Raw genomic sequence first — 13,819 nt, 5'->3', positions numbered from 1 at the left:
TTCAGTGCTTCGGTTCAGTCACTGATTCAGTGCTTCGGTTCAGTCACTGATTCAGTGCTTCGGTTCAGTCACTGATTCAGTGCTTCGGTTCAGTCACTGATTCAGTGCTTCGGTTCAGTCACTGATTCAGTGCTTCGGTTCAGTCACTGATTCAGTGCTTCGGTTCAGTCACTGATTCAGTGCTTCGGTTCAGTCACTGATTCAGTGCTTCGGTTCAGTCACTGATTCAGTGCTTCGGTTCAGTCACTGATTCAGTGCTTCGGTTCAGTCACTGATTCAGTGCTTCGGTTCAGTCACTGATTCAGTGCTTCGGTTCAGTCACTGATTCAGTGCTTCGGTTCAGTCACTGATTCAGTGCTTCGGTTCAGTCACTGATTCAGTGCTTCGGTTCAGTCACTGATTCAGTGCTTCGGTTCAGTCACTGATTCAGTGCTTCGGTTGACAGTCACTGCGACTTATCGACTGATTCAGTGCTTTGGTTCAGTCACTGATTCAGTGCTTCGGTTCAGTCACTGATTCAGTGCTTCGGTTCAGTCACTGATTCAGTGCTTCAATGAGCCGCTGATATGCGCATGTGTGAACCAAACACTTGAATGAAGGGGTGAAATTAACGTTTTTATGATTTCTCACTGTTTATGTAAAAAGGTGAGCTGATGAAGATTCGTTTATTCACTTTATCTGATTTAGGCACTTAAAACATACTTGTTTCGCATCATTATTGCGTGTTTTAATAATATAATTGCATATACGTTACGTCATTTTGTGATTACGTAAACAAACTAGTGAATTGAACCAGTTCATTAAAGGGACAGTTCACCCAAAAATGAAAATTCTGTCATTAATTACTCACCCTCATGTCGTTCCAAACCCATAAGACATTCTTTCATCTTTAGAACACAAATTAAGATATTTTTGATGAAATCCGAGAGCTTTCTGACAGCAAGGGTCCTTACACGATCAAGGTCCAGAAAGGTACTAAGAACATTGCTAAAAGAGTCCATTTGACGTCAGTGGTTCAACCATAATTTTATGAAGCTACGAGAATACTTTTTGTGCGCAAAAAATCTAAAATAACGACTTTATTCAACAATTCTTCTCCCCTGAGTAACCATCTGCCGGCATTATGGAGAGTACCACAACGTTGATTTGAAAGGATTTGTGTCTAAAAGAATAGTATTTATAACGCTTGTATTTTCTTTCTTTCTTTATTTGTGAATGTACACTCAAGAAAATGTTCAGATTTATGTATTTGAATTGTATATAAAATTTACATCCATTTGGATTGCACAGCTTTACCATAAACAACTTAATAAACCCAATATGATTAATATTTAACGGTCCATAAATAAATGAAACGGGTCAGATTTCTGTAATAGTAATAATCAACTGAATGTGTTTTAAACACAATAACCAGCTTTATATATTTATCATCAATTAAGTAAATTTGTTTCAATCTCATACATTTTAGAGCTCTTATTAAATATTGCTTGTTCCAGAGCTAGTCATATTTTGCCATGTTCATACTTTTTAATGGAATAAATGTAATTGTTTTCACGATAGATTTATGCTGATTCTAATAAATGCATTTTGAAAATCTGATTATTTCAATCAAATCAAATAGATGCATATGGTTAATAATAAACTATACCATGATTTTTTTTGAGTGCAGAAATCTGACCCATTTCATTTATGCATGACTGACAAATATGAATCTCAAGTTTCTTAGTTTGTTAAAACTGTAATAAAAATGTATGCTCTTAATATTACATGCAGTTCATATACATACATTTTAAATTTAGGCCTAATATTTTTTGGGGGTATAATACAAAAAGTATTTCTTTTTTAATTAATATTTATTATTAATATTAATCTTTTTTTCTATTAACAATGCAATTTTGACCCAGTGCGACCTATTTTCCAGAAAATGTATCTAGATGTTTGCCTGTTTTTCTGAACAGATCCGTGATGGCAGCTGGCACCAGTCGCGATTCCTGTTTCAAACCCAGGACACTCAGCAGCTTCCCATCGTGGACATTCAAGGCGTCCATCCCTCACGTCCAGGAGACCAGCGGCACGTGGAAGTGGGTCCTGTTTGCTTCCTGTGAAATCACTGAAGGACTTGAAACGGTCCTGATCCTCAAATCAGAGCAGCGGCGATCTGAGCGATGGCAGCGATCCTGGGACGTCCCGAAGAACAAGCGCGTCTCCAACCTGAGTGTTTTTGAGAGACTGCTGTTGTGTTTTATCTGTTGTGGTTCAGAAAGTCTCGGGCGAAGTCCTTGCGGATCGTGCGTTCGATCTCGAATCATTGCTAGATAGACGAGGTTGATCTTGTTAGCGAACTATGAAAAGGCCGACCTGGACTCTTTAGATGGTGCTCTACCTCCTTCACGTACAGGTGCTCGCGTTCAGGTGCATCCGGCCCGAAACAAACTCTACGCAAGTACACAAATGCAAACTCCGTTTGGTGCATCATTGTGTTTTGCAATTTGTCTTCTACAGTCAGTTTTTCTTTTAAATCACGGTGGAGGTGCAGTTTAAAGCTTTAAAGTCTTGCTAAGCAAGTTAGATAAAGTTAGAGTAGTTAATCCGTAGACGATTTTTATAAGAACACACAGCTATGTTTCCCTTCACGTGTTTTTAAAGGAATTTTGGAGTATTGCATAAAAACGCATATAAGTGCATATAATCTTAAAAAATTGCGGCATCATATAAAAAACATTTGATGGAAGTGTCAAGATGTGCATATAATCTTTAACATTTTGATTTAAATGCCAGTAAGTGCATGGAATCTTAAATAAATTGGGGTTTCACATAAAAAAAAAAACGCTGATTAAAAATGCCAAGAAGCACATAAAATTGTAAAAATTGTGTTATCATATGAAACACGCTGAATAGAAACACCAAGAAGTGCATAACATTTTTTAAATTGGGGTATCACATAAAAAAGCGCATTAAATTAAAAAAAAGGGGGCGGGGGGGGTTGTTACATTAAAAAATCCAGATGAAAACACCGAGAAGTGCATAAAAAGCAGAACATTTTGGGGAATTACAAAAAATCTTGATGGGAACGCCAAGAAGTCCATGAATTCGTAAAAATATTGGGGTTATGCATAAAAGCACTGCTGGAAATGGCAAAAAAATGCATAAAATCGTGAAAAATTGGGGTTTTGCATAAAAAATGCTGAATGGAAATGGCAAACGTGTAAAATCTTAAAATAAATTGTGGTTTCACATTAAAAAAGCTATGTTTCCCTTCACGTGTTTTTAAAGGAATTTTGGAGTATTGCATAAAAACGCATATAAGTGCATATAATCTTAAAAAATTGCGGCATCATATAAAAAACATTTGATGGAAGTGTCAAGATGTGCATATAATCTTTAACATTTTGATTTAAATGCCAGTAAGTGCATGGAATCTTAAATAAATTGGGGTTTCACATAAAAAAAAAAACGCTGATTAAAAATGCCAAGAAGCACATAAAATTGTAAAAATTGTGTTATCATATGAAACACGCTGAATAGAAACACCAAGAAGTGCATAACATTTTTTAAATTGGGGTATCACATAAAAAAGCGCATTAAATTAAAAAAAAGGGGGCGGGGGGGGTTGTTACATTAAAAAATCCAGATGAAAACACCGAGAAGTGCATAAAAAGCAGAACATTTTGGGGAATTACAAAAAATCTTGATGGGAACGCCAAGAAGTCCATGAATTCGTAAAAATATTGGGGTTATGCATAAAAGCACTGCTGGAAATGGCAAAAAATGCATAAAATCGTGAAAAATTGGGGTTTGGCATAAAAAATGCTGAATGGAAATGGCAAAAATGTGTAAAATCTTAAAATAAATTGTGGTTTCACATTAAAAAAAATGCTGAATAAAAATGCCAATAAGCGCATTAAAATTGTAAAAAATTGTGCTATCGTATTAAACACGCTGAACAGAAACACCAAGAAGTGCATAACATTTTTAAAAATTGGGGTATCACATAAAAAAAAAACACACTGGATGGAAAAGCCAGAAATCGCATTGGGGGGGGGGATGTTACATTAAAAAATCCAGATGAAAACACCAAGAAGTGCATGAATTTGTAAAAATATTGGGGTTTTGCATAAAAGCACTGGATGGAAATTGCAAAAATGCGTAAAATCTTAAAAGAACTTGGGGTTTCACATTTAAAAAAAATGCTGGATGGAAATGCCAAGAAGCACATAAAATCTTTAAAAATTGGGTATTACATAAAAAATGAAAAAAATTGGGGTATCACATTAAAAACATGAAACAAATTGGGTATCGTATAAAAATGCTGGATGGAAACTCCAAGAAGTGCATTTAAATCTTATAAATCATAAAAAAATTTTGAGGTGGCTACTTTATTGTTCAGTAAGAAAACATGCACATAAACTACGATGGAAACACATTTACAGCAACTTTTTATTATTTTATTACTGATACTTTGCGCCAGTTTCTCAGGAAGTGAAGATTTTGTTTGCTTAAACATATGGTATAGAAACTGCATTTTATTCACAAATGTTTCATGCGATATTTGAATTTTTTTGCAAGTTTTAGATGGAAACAGCTACAGACGAGGTTCCTACATTTGTCAGAAACACAAGGATGCATAATTTTATGCACATCAGTCAGTCGTTTGCATTGGTGTATTTGCGTGTAGTATGTTTCTGGCCGTAAGTTGTTTGTTTGTGCTGGCTATTTCTTTTGTACTTTTGCGTTTGGTCGCAAGTTTTAGATGGAAACAGCTACAGACGAGGTTCCTACATTTGTAGGAATCACTTTGAGCACCTCAGAAACACAAGGATGCATAATTTTATGCACATCAGTCAGTCGTTTGCATTGGTGTATTTGCGTGCAGTATGTTTCTGGCCGTAAGTTGTTTGTTTGTGCTATTTCTTTTGTACTTTTGCGTTTGGTCATTTCGATCACAACAAACCTAATTTATATGAACAGTGTGTTGATAAGTTATGTTAACATCGGCTTAATATACTTTATACGTTAAGGAGAAAGTTCGCTCGTGACCCTTAAAGAGACGCCACGAGTATCTCACATACATGAAATCGAAGAACAAGGATTTTTTTGTGACATTGTTATTTGAAACCATTTTAAATGTTCACATGCTTTACAAGAAATCTTATGAGATATTTGTGACATCCTTTTTCTCCGAATTGTGAGATAAAAAGTCACAATTACTGCAATTCGTTGTGGAAACGTGCTTCCATAAGGTCAGGGTCAGTCGACTTCTCCGTGGTGCTGCCGTATTCAGCGTTAGCAATGAGTTAGTCATTTTTTATTTTCCCCTTATGTATATTTGGACATTATATGTTTGTTTATTTATGTTATCTTTTTATTTCTCCAAAAATACTGTACTCCAATAAATTATATCTCTCAGAGATCTCTCTGGTCGCTCACCATTTAGTTCGAAATCTTATTTATGTCAAATTTGTATTTGTATATAAACACAAATATGGGAGTATATGTTGTTCTGGCAGCTGCGATTGGCCAGATTCAGATCACATGATCACACACAGGAAGTGTAACACCTGTTAACTTATGATTACAGTATCAAAACTGTTACTAAATGTACCTACAGAAACAAAACAAAGACGAAAAATGTAAATATCTAATATTTTGACATTAAATAAAATGTATGGTTTAATCCCAATGTTCTCATGAGTTATTTAATTCTATGAATAAAAATGGCCTTTTTGTCATGGTGTCTGTCTACATATAACCAACACTGAATATACTTAGATCCTATTTTCCTTTAAAATAATAAAATATTCACTATATTATACAAAAATATAGTGCTGTCAAATGAATAATCGCGATTAATCGCATCCAAAAGAAACGTTTTTGTTTACATAATATGTGTGTGTACTGTGTATATTTATGCTCTTTTGTTGGTTTTGATTGCTTTTATTGTCCTCATTTGTAAGTCGCTTTGGATAAAAGCATCTGCTAAATGACTAAATATAAATGTAATATATATATATATAAGGGCAGGTTTTAAGATGGTTTAAATCCTACCTGTCCGACCGTTATCAATTTTTTTTTTTAAGCGTGGAATCATCTCAATTAATGCCAGTAAAGTATGGAGTGCCACAAGGATCTGTCTTAGGCCCTCTGCTATTTTCAATATACACGGTTTGTCTGTTCCTCCGCTTGTCGCGTCTTCAGCCATGTTTACGCGACACTGTCAGTACTGGCCTAGCTCGCTATGATATTAACTGAAATAAGCAAAAAATGTATGATGTTTACAAATACAATTTCCTTATTTCCATTCCAAAGATAACTGCTTTCCACGTCGAAACATCCAACACAAATCTACGAACATATTCAGGTGAGGTAGTCGGTTTAACGTTACTGCTAACTAGTGAAAACACTCCATTAATATGAAATGCAGCTCAAAATACATGCTAGATGGAAACACTGTGCATTATGATCGAGTTTGTAACTTAATTCACTATATTTTAAATAGTTTGAGCACTGCAGTTCACGAGTTCAATAGGAAATCAGAAAGCATCCAGTCATCTCAAACCATTCAAGTGAAACTTTCTCAGTGTATTGTAATAGATATTTGAGAAATTATTGTTGTATCTGATTGTTTTAGTCTAGAAGTGTAAAATATATTAGCATCAAAGCTGGGTGTCTTAATTACGCCGTGTATCATTTTATTTTAATGTTAAAAATGAATTGGACCAGTGATGATTCTGACAGAAAACTCGCTTGGGACCCAGACACAACCTACACAAGCATCTGACTGATAGATAACCCACACATTTCAGTGTTGTTTTTTATTTTGTGGATATTTCAGCTGACAGTTTTGTACATTCACAACATAAGCACTCCGACTGCAGAAAACTGTCGTAAAGAGAGCGCAGAAGACGGCAGACGCGTGTGGAGCGCAGCACACGTGCTCGGTGTTTTGGTCAGAGACTATCGAATGAATCCATGTAAAAACTCTCCTGTGTTGATGTGGTGAGTATGTTACCTGTTATGGACAGCAACGATAAAGCAGATGATGGTCGGAGAGGAGTTAAGCGCAAGATGGCTTTGTCCAGGTCAGTTACTGTAGTCTAAACATGTAAACAGGGTAAAATCACAGTGATTGTGTAGGTCTGTTTACATCTGTGTCGCATTTCTGCTAGTCTTGTTGTATACATTCGCTTGTGTAACGTTAAATTCAGCTAAAACATCTGTTTACAGTTAGAAATAATATCAGCAACGTATAATTCAGTACTATAGTATATTTAACTTACCATGGTATTTACCATTCCATCGCTGTAAAAACAAATTATTACTATTGCTATTATTTTTTATGCACATTATTGTATTCTGTATGTATCAGCATTGTGCCAATGCCATTTAACTTCATTTGTCATGACATTTAAAAACCTGTATTTATTGATTTATTGATAAATTGCATATGATTTCTTCAGCTGTGACATCTGTGAGACTAAAGAGGCCAAATACAGATGTCCGAGCTGCATGAGACACACCTGCAGGTAACACACACACACACACACACCTGGATGTAACTTTACTCAGGTTTATTGTACACTATTAATGACAATCAGTGTAATGATGTTGTGAAGTCATGCATCACTGTAGTCAGTGTTAATGCTGTGATCAGACCCCTGTTTATAATTGATCTATTATTTAAAGGGACAGTACACCCAAAAATGAAAATAAGACCGTAAGACCTCAAATTAAGATATTTTTGATGAAATCCGAGAGCTCTCTGACCGAAATGTTCCCAGGTCCAGAAACGTCCATAACGTGTAAAGCAGTCCATGTGACTTCAGTGGCGCAACTTCAATTTTGAGAAGCTACGAGAATACTTTTTGTGCGCGAAGAAAACTAAAATAACAATTTATTCAACAATTCTTCTCCCCCCGAGTTACGTCTTCCGCCGTTTTGGTGTTAGTACTGTGATCAAACCTCTGAGTTATAATATGTTTTGACACATTAATAACAGTACAACTTTCTTCAAGTGTGTATTTAGTGTTGTTGGGTTATTGTTTGGTTTTGTGTAGTTTGGCTTGCGTCAAGCAGCATAAGATTCTGTCGGGATGCTGTGGTGTTCGGGACAAGACGGCGTTTGTCCCTCTCGCTGAATTGAATGAAATCAGCCTGCTCAGCGGTGAGTAGCCTAACTGCTCCGTCGGTTACACTTTACTTGAAGGGGTGTGCATAAGACTGACATGACACCTTCATAATCATGACATGACACATGCATGGTTTTTTATGCATGTTTATGACAACTGTCATTAAGTGTCATTCACTCAGTTATGTAATTTTTAATGCAAAGGTGACATTGTTTGAGATGTCTTTGTTATGGGCTATGGTTAGGGGTAAGGGCAGGGGTAGGGTTATGTTAGGGTTAGGTCAAATAATGTCATATTTGCATAAAAAATTACATAACTGAGCGAATGACACTTAATGACAGTTGTCATAAACATGCATAAAACCTCCTTCATATTCATGACATGTGTCATGTCATGATTATGAAGGTGCCATGTCAGTCTTATGCACACCCCTTCAAGTAAAGTGTTACCGCGCCGTCTTTACAGAAACAGCTGAATGGATGTGATCACTGAGGTGCTGTGGTGTAGATTACAGGTTTCTGGAGGACACGGCTCGACTGTCACAGCAGTCCAACAGAGACGCCGTGATGCTCGGCAGCCATCGACACCCGAAGGAGGTGAGGCCTGTGAAGATCTGTTCCTGATGCACACATCAAAACCAGGTGCAAACATGGGCTCTGTTTCTTCCTGTCTATTTAAGGGCATGTGGATGATCAGAAAAGCCAGAGCAGTCAAAGTCACCCTGAAGTTTCTGCCCAAAGTGTTCAGCAAACACCGGGAGAACCGCACCATCTTCAGAAGAGCGTAAGTCTCTGGGTTTATGAATATTTGTCTTTAGGTTTCCTTGAGTTGACAGGGAAGAGTCACAATATCTGTACCACATTCTTATGTCAAATATAAAACTAATTCAAGAAAATCTTGCATTGATAAATTCTAAGCAGCTCCTAAGAAACATTTAAGGGGGTCTGAATACTTTCCGTACCCACTGTATATATTACTATCTATTATATAACACCTGATTATTAAAGTTCGGTGTGTGCATCATCATGCAGTTTTTGTTTTTTTAAGACAATTCTAATAATTTAAAATGAAAAATTGTCATAATGATAATTTAGTTTAAAATGACATTTTAATACCTATTTAATGTCTGTATATTCGTTTGTAATACTATTAACATTGAATATTATTAATATAACAACATGAAATTACTATCTATTATTTAATATCTAATTATTAAAGTGTGTCATCATGTAGTCATCTTATTTTCTTAAGAAGAAAATAATGTAACAATTTAAATAATTATTTTAATAATTAAAAATAATAAATAATTTATTCATATTTTAATAATAATTTAATATTTGGGTATTTTATACTATTTTACCGAAGACTTGCTTATCAGTTTAATGAAAAACATCTCATCGTATGAATCATAATAAGCCATAATAATCATAAGAACACACTGCGACTGTCTTGACGAGAAGAACATTCTTAAGAAATGTTTTTGAGAATACAAAATATTCTTAATTTTATTATTAAGTTAGAAAAGAAGAATAAAATACTTTTAGTTGATTTAATTTTATTCATTTGTCTATCTGTCTGTCTATGTATATTTAATATTTTTATTTAATAATAAAAAGTTTTGTTCTTCAGAATGTCTGGTGAATCCGGCCCTTGTGCATTTATGTCAAAAACATGCTGTTTTCATCCCAGTTGTCTGCAGTTCTGCTGTGAGCCACATGGTGGCGCTCTTGCTAAGTGCAGTCAGGACAGTGATGTTGGGGGTTTGTTGAGGGTTTTGGTCTCAGCTGATGATGATAAATGACTTCTGCTTTGGTCCTGCTGACCCACCCTGACCATTTCTGCTTCTGCTCAGTGGGATTCTGTTATTTAATTTGTGTTTGCATTCCATATATGGAGGCTGAGTGGGCGCTGGTGATTGGATGGCTGTGTTGCTGGGGTTCTTGTGATTGGCTGTAGTGAGCCAGGGCATTAGTGGTTGGCTGAATGCTTGTGATTGGTCGAGTGAGTTCCAGGAGCACTGTGATTGGCTGAATGGGTTGCCGGGCTGCTTGTGAGTGGCTGTAGTCAGCATGTGTAGAAATTAAATGTTGATAAAACCTAAAAAACATTCATTTGTGGGCAAATTAGAAGTATACTATTGAAATAACAGTATTGTCAATCTCAGCTGTATTTATTGGCATTATATTTAGCAATATTTGGATAATGATGTTTGAAGTCAGCTCAAGTCACCTTTATTTATACAGCGCTTTTAACAATACAGATTGTGTCAAAGCAGCTTTACAGTATTAAATAGGAAGATAGTGTGTCAGTAATGCAAAATATGCAAAAATGCAATGCAAAAATGCAAATGCAATTTTTTATGCAAAAAAAATATAATTTAATGCAAAAAAAAATAATACATTGAATTCAGTAGTGTCATCATCCAGCTCAGTTCAGTTCAAATAGTAGAAGTGGCATTTGCATTCAAATTAAATTTTACCATGAACTGGTGCTGCAGCATATTTGGTTTAGGTTAATTATTTGTTGTTTGCTTGCTTTATTACTGTTCTTGATCGGGTTAAATATTAACCACAAATAATCAGTGATTAATGAATCATCCTTAGCACAAATAGCCTGTGTTATAATCATTTGTAACTTAGCGTTTCACCTGTAATGAAGAATAATCAGAGAAACATATGTCCAGCTGGAAAAAAAACGTATTTTTCCACAGGTCAGGGTCATGTACAAATCATGCAGAAATTATGAATCACTATATAGTTGACTTCATATTTCTGATGCCTTGTCCCATTTTTATAATTATTTAATGTAGTTGTTTTGGGACAAGTGGCAAGCTTTCAGACTTTTTGATCTGGCAATCTGATTGGCTGTCAGCTTCCTGGAGTAAAGTACCATTTTTTTTTAATTGGTCCATCTGGAAACGAGGTTGTCGTACCAGGTTCACAAAGCAAGAACTATTGAGCAAGAAGTAAGAACAAAGTTTAGCATTTAAGTGGCATCAAGTGTTTTATTTCTCTGAAGTTTGGGATTTTCTGTACTTCGCGCTGTGATTTAAAGTCCCGATGTAACGGAACTAGCAACAGATCTGTTCTTCTGAACTGTGACGTAAATTTATCAAAAAAGAAAACGGGCGGGGTCTTGGTTCCATCCGTTGGTTGCTGATTGGATGTCGGCAGAGCTGAATGCAAGCTTGCAGTCGACTATACGAAAGGTGCGGGGTTTAAGCAAGTTAAATGATTGGAGAAATATGAAATACATCATCGCAGAGAAGTCTTATTGACACGTAGGGTTGCAAAAAGGTGGAAAATTTCCAGTCAATTTCGGAAATATTCCAGAAATGTTGGAAACTTTCCAGGATTTTTTGGAATATTCCAGGGATTTTTGGAAAGTTTCCGGAAATTTACCAGAATTTTTCCACCCCTTTGCAACCCTATTGACACATCTATTCTTCCAGTTTGGGACGTAATTTTATCAAAAAACTAAAAAGGGCGGGGTCTTAGTTCCATCTATTGATTAACGATTGGATGGAGGCAGGTCTGAATGCAAGCTTGCAGTTAATTATACAAAAGGGACAGGGCTTAAGCTCACAAAGTGATTGAAGTCTGAAATACGGCATCATAGATTAGTCTTATCAGTTCACTAGAAGGTCAAGTTATGATATTCTTGAAGCCATGATATTTTAATAAAAAACTTGCGAGGTCAAATTTGTAAAATAAATAAGTAAATTGAATAAACATCTGTATAGTTAAATCAGTCACAATAAGGTCAACAACATTCATTTCAAAGATAAGTAAGGCTTGGTTTCACATTTTGTGTCAGCTTTATTTTTGTTCTATTTCTATTTTATTATACACTAATCCATATCAGATGATCTTGCCCTTAACACTTCATCAGAACAGCCCTATAGCAGATGTTTATGTACAGTATGTGATGATCCGTATCTAATTACATTAGATACATTAGATACAGATGACATTAAACGGAATCTCATTCATGCACTGGTACGACCGACAGAAGCAGGACAAATGCGGGAGAAAAATCAGTTTCAGAATGTACCAAGTACACAATATCAGAAGCAGATGTTGAGTAACTGCACATGGTTAGCGACGGGCCAGATACTCGCGGCTCGCCAGGGTCCGTCTGAGACAGTTGTGCTAGCGGCGGGCGTGATGCAGACGATAAAGCCAAGAATGTCTCTCTCTTTGTGTTTCATGAAAACGAGCGTTCAGATTCTATGACACACATCGGACGCATGTGGCGCGAACTTGACCGATAGCAGCATGGCGCTTTTCTTGCGTTTGGGTCAAAGTTCACAGCTTCAGTTGTGTTCCAAGTCGCTTCTTGTTGGCGTGCTGTTTACTGCTGGAGCATGTGTTCTAGATGAAGTTTTACTGCCCCCGAATGAGTCTAAATCACTGTAAAGTTGTTGCGTGTGCTTCCTCAGGAGGATCGCTGTCAGCTCCTTAACAAGCCACTTTGCAGAATTCGCAAATTCTTTAGGAAATGATGAACAGCGTTCGTTTTGGCATCTCGTGGAACGCGGGTGGAACACGGTGTCCATGTGCTTTCTGGGTTTACAGTGGGGACACCCAGGATTTTTCCTGTCTGTGCCGTTGTTGACAAATTTTCTCGTCCGCGGCTGCTGCTGTGTTTTGCCGTCGCCATATGCGGTTGTAGCATCTGGCTTTTCTCAGTGTCCTGATCATTTCGTTTTCTCTCTGTACTGGCACCATTAATAAGTACACTACTATTGGGTACACTAAGTCGTGGCCTAATAGTTGGACTCGTAACCCAAAGGTTGTGAGTTCGAGTCTCAGGTCCGGCAGGGATTGTAGGTGGGGGGAGTGAATGTACAGCGCTCTCTCCACCTTCAATACCACGACTGAGGTGCCCTTGAGCAAGGCACCGAACCCCCAACTGCTCCCCGGGCGCCGCAGCATAAATGGCTGCCCACTCCGGGTGTGTGTTCACGGTGTGTGTGTGTTCACTGCTGTGTGTGTGCACTTAGGATGGGTAAATGCAGAGCACTAATTCCTAGTATGGGTAACCATACTTGGCCACATGTCACATCACTTTACATTTTTTTTACAGTTTTTTAAAGATACTGTGATTGCCATTTGCCTGTGCAAAACTGACCAGCTCAATTCTAAATTGCTTTGGGTGGTTACCAGGGCGTTGCTATGCAGATTATATCTCCTGAATGAGTCTAGAATCACTCGATCAAAAGCACAGGTGAGGAAGCCGCAGAAACGAGTAATCTCATATCGCATATGCATATGAAAAATAATGCGATCATCAACACTAACGGCATATAAATGAAAACTGCCTAATGCTACAGAGTGAAATGTTGATCCAAGAAGTGGTAAAGGACTGTGCAAGCTTTAGGGGGGATGATGGATGATCTACTGCATCTTTGCTTTGATAATATTACTGAATATGTTCCCAGATGTAGTATTTGCTCTATCGTGTCTGCACTGTGTTGTTTATGATGAGGAAATTCGCGAGCGTGCACACTCACCAATCTAAGCGCCTCTTATTAGTCAATTCCTAAGTTCAACAGAAACGCATGTGATTATTTATAAGGCTCAACGCTGCACAAAGCAGCGTGTAAAAGCAGTGATGCAGTGTGAGCGAGTCTAAATGTGATTTCCGTGAATTGACACTTTTCATGCATTTTCACATTTCATTTTATTCCC

The 13,819-nt window shown here is 36.9% G+C and overlaps 2 protein-coding genes across 3 annotated transcripts in view; both read left to right on the top strand.

The window, feature by feature from the left end:
• The window catches only part of LOC107655744 (collagen alpha-1(XXIV) chain-like), a 118,736-nt gene extending 116,616 nt beyond the window's left edge, over nt 1-2,120 (top strand). The window contains exon 60 of the mRNA XM_016443317.1: nt 1,959-2,120. Coding sequence (XP_016298803.1) covers nt 1,959-2,105 — 147 coding nt within the window. The 3' untranslated portion in view covers nt 2,106-2,120. The remainder of the gene's footprint in view (nt 1-1,958) is intronic.
• Nucleotides 2,121-6,326: 4,206 nt separating this feature from the next.
• znhit6 (zinc finger HIT-type containing 6) overlaps nt 6,327-13,819 on the top strand; it is a 36,762-nt gene continuing 29,269 nt past the window's right edge. For both annotated transcript variants that reach the window (XM_016443328.1, XM_016443327.1), the window contains exons 1-6: nt 6,327-6,358; nt 6,833-7,079; nt 7,458-7,523; nt 8,055-8,161; nt 8,634-8,722; nt 8,806-8,909. In XM_016443328.1, the coding sequence (XP_016298814.1) occupies nt 7,003-7,079; nt 7,458-7,523; nt 8,055-8,161; nt 8,634-8,722; nt 8,806-8,909 (443 nt within the window). In that variant the 5' untranslated portion in view covers nt 6,327-6,358; nt 6,833-7,002. The remainder of the gene's footprint in view (nt 6,359-6,832; nt 7,080-7,457; nt 7,524-8,054; nt 8,162-8,633; nt 8,723-8,805; nt 8,910-13,819) is intronic.

The sequence above is a fragment of the Sinocyclocheilus anshuiensis genome, unplaced genomic scaffold (genome assembly GCF_001515605.1).
Source record: "Sinocyclocheilus anshuiensis isolate Anshui unplaced genomic scaffold, SAMN03320099.WGS_v1.1 scaffold1297, whole genome shotgun sequence".
Classification (NCBI taxonomy): Eukaryota; Metazoa; Chordata; class Actinopteri; order Cypriniformes; family Cyprinidae; genus Sinocyclocheilus; species Sinocyclocheilus anshuiensis.
This window is presented reverse-complemented; position numbering and strand designations above follow the sequence as displayed.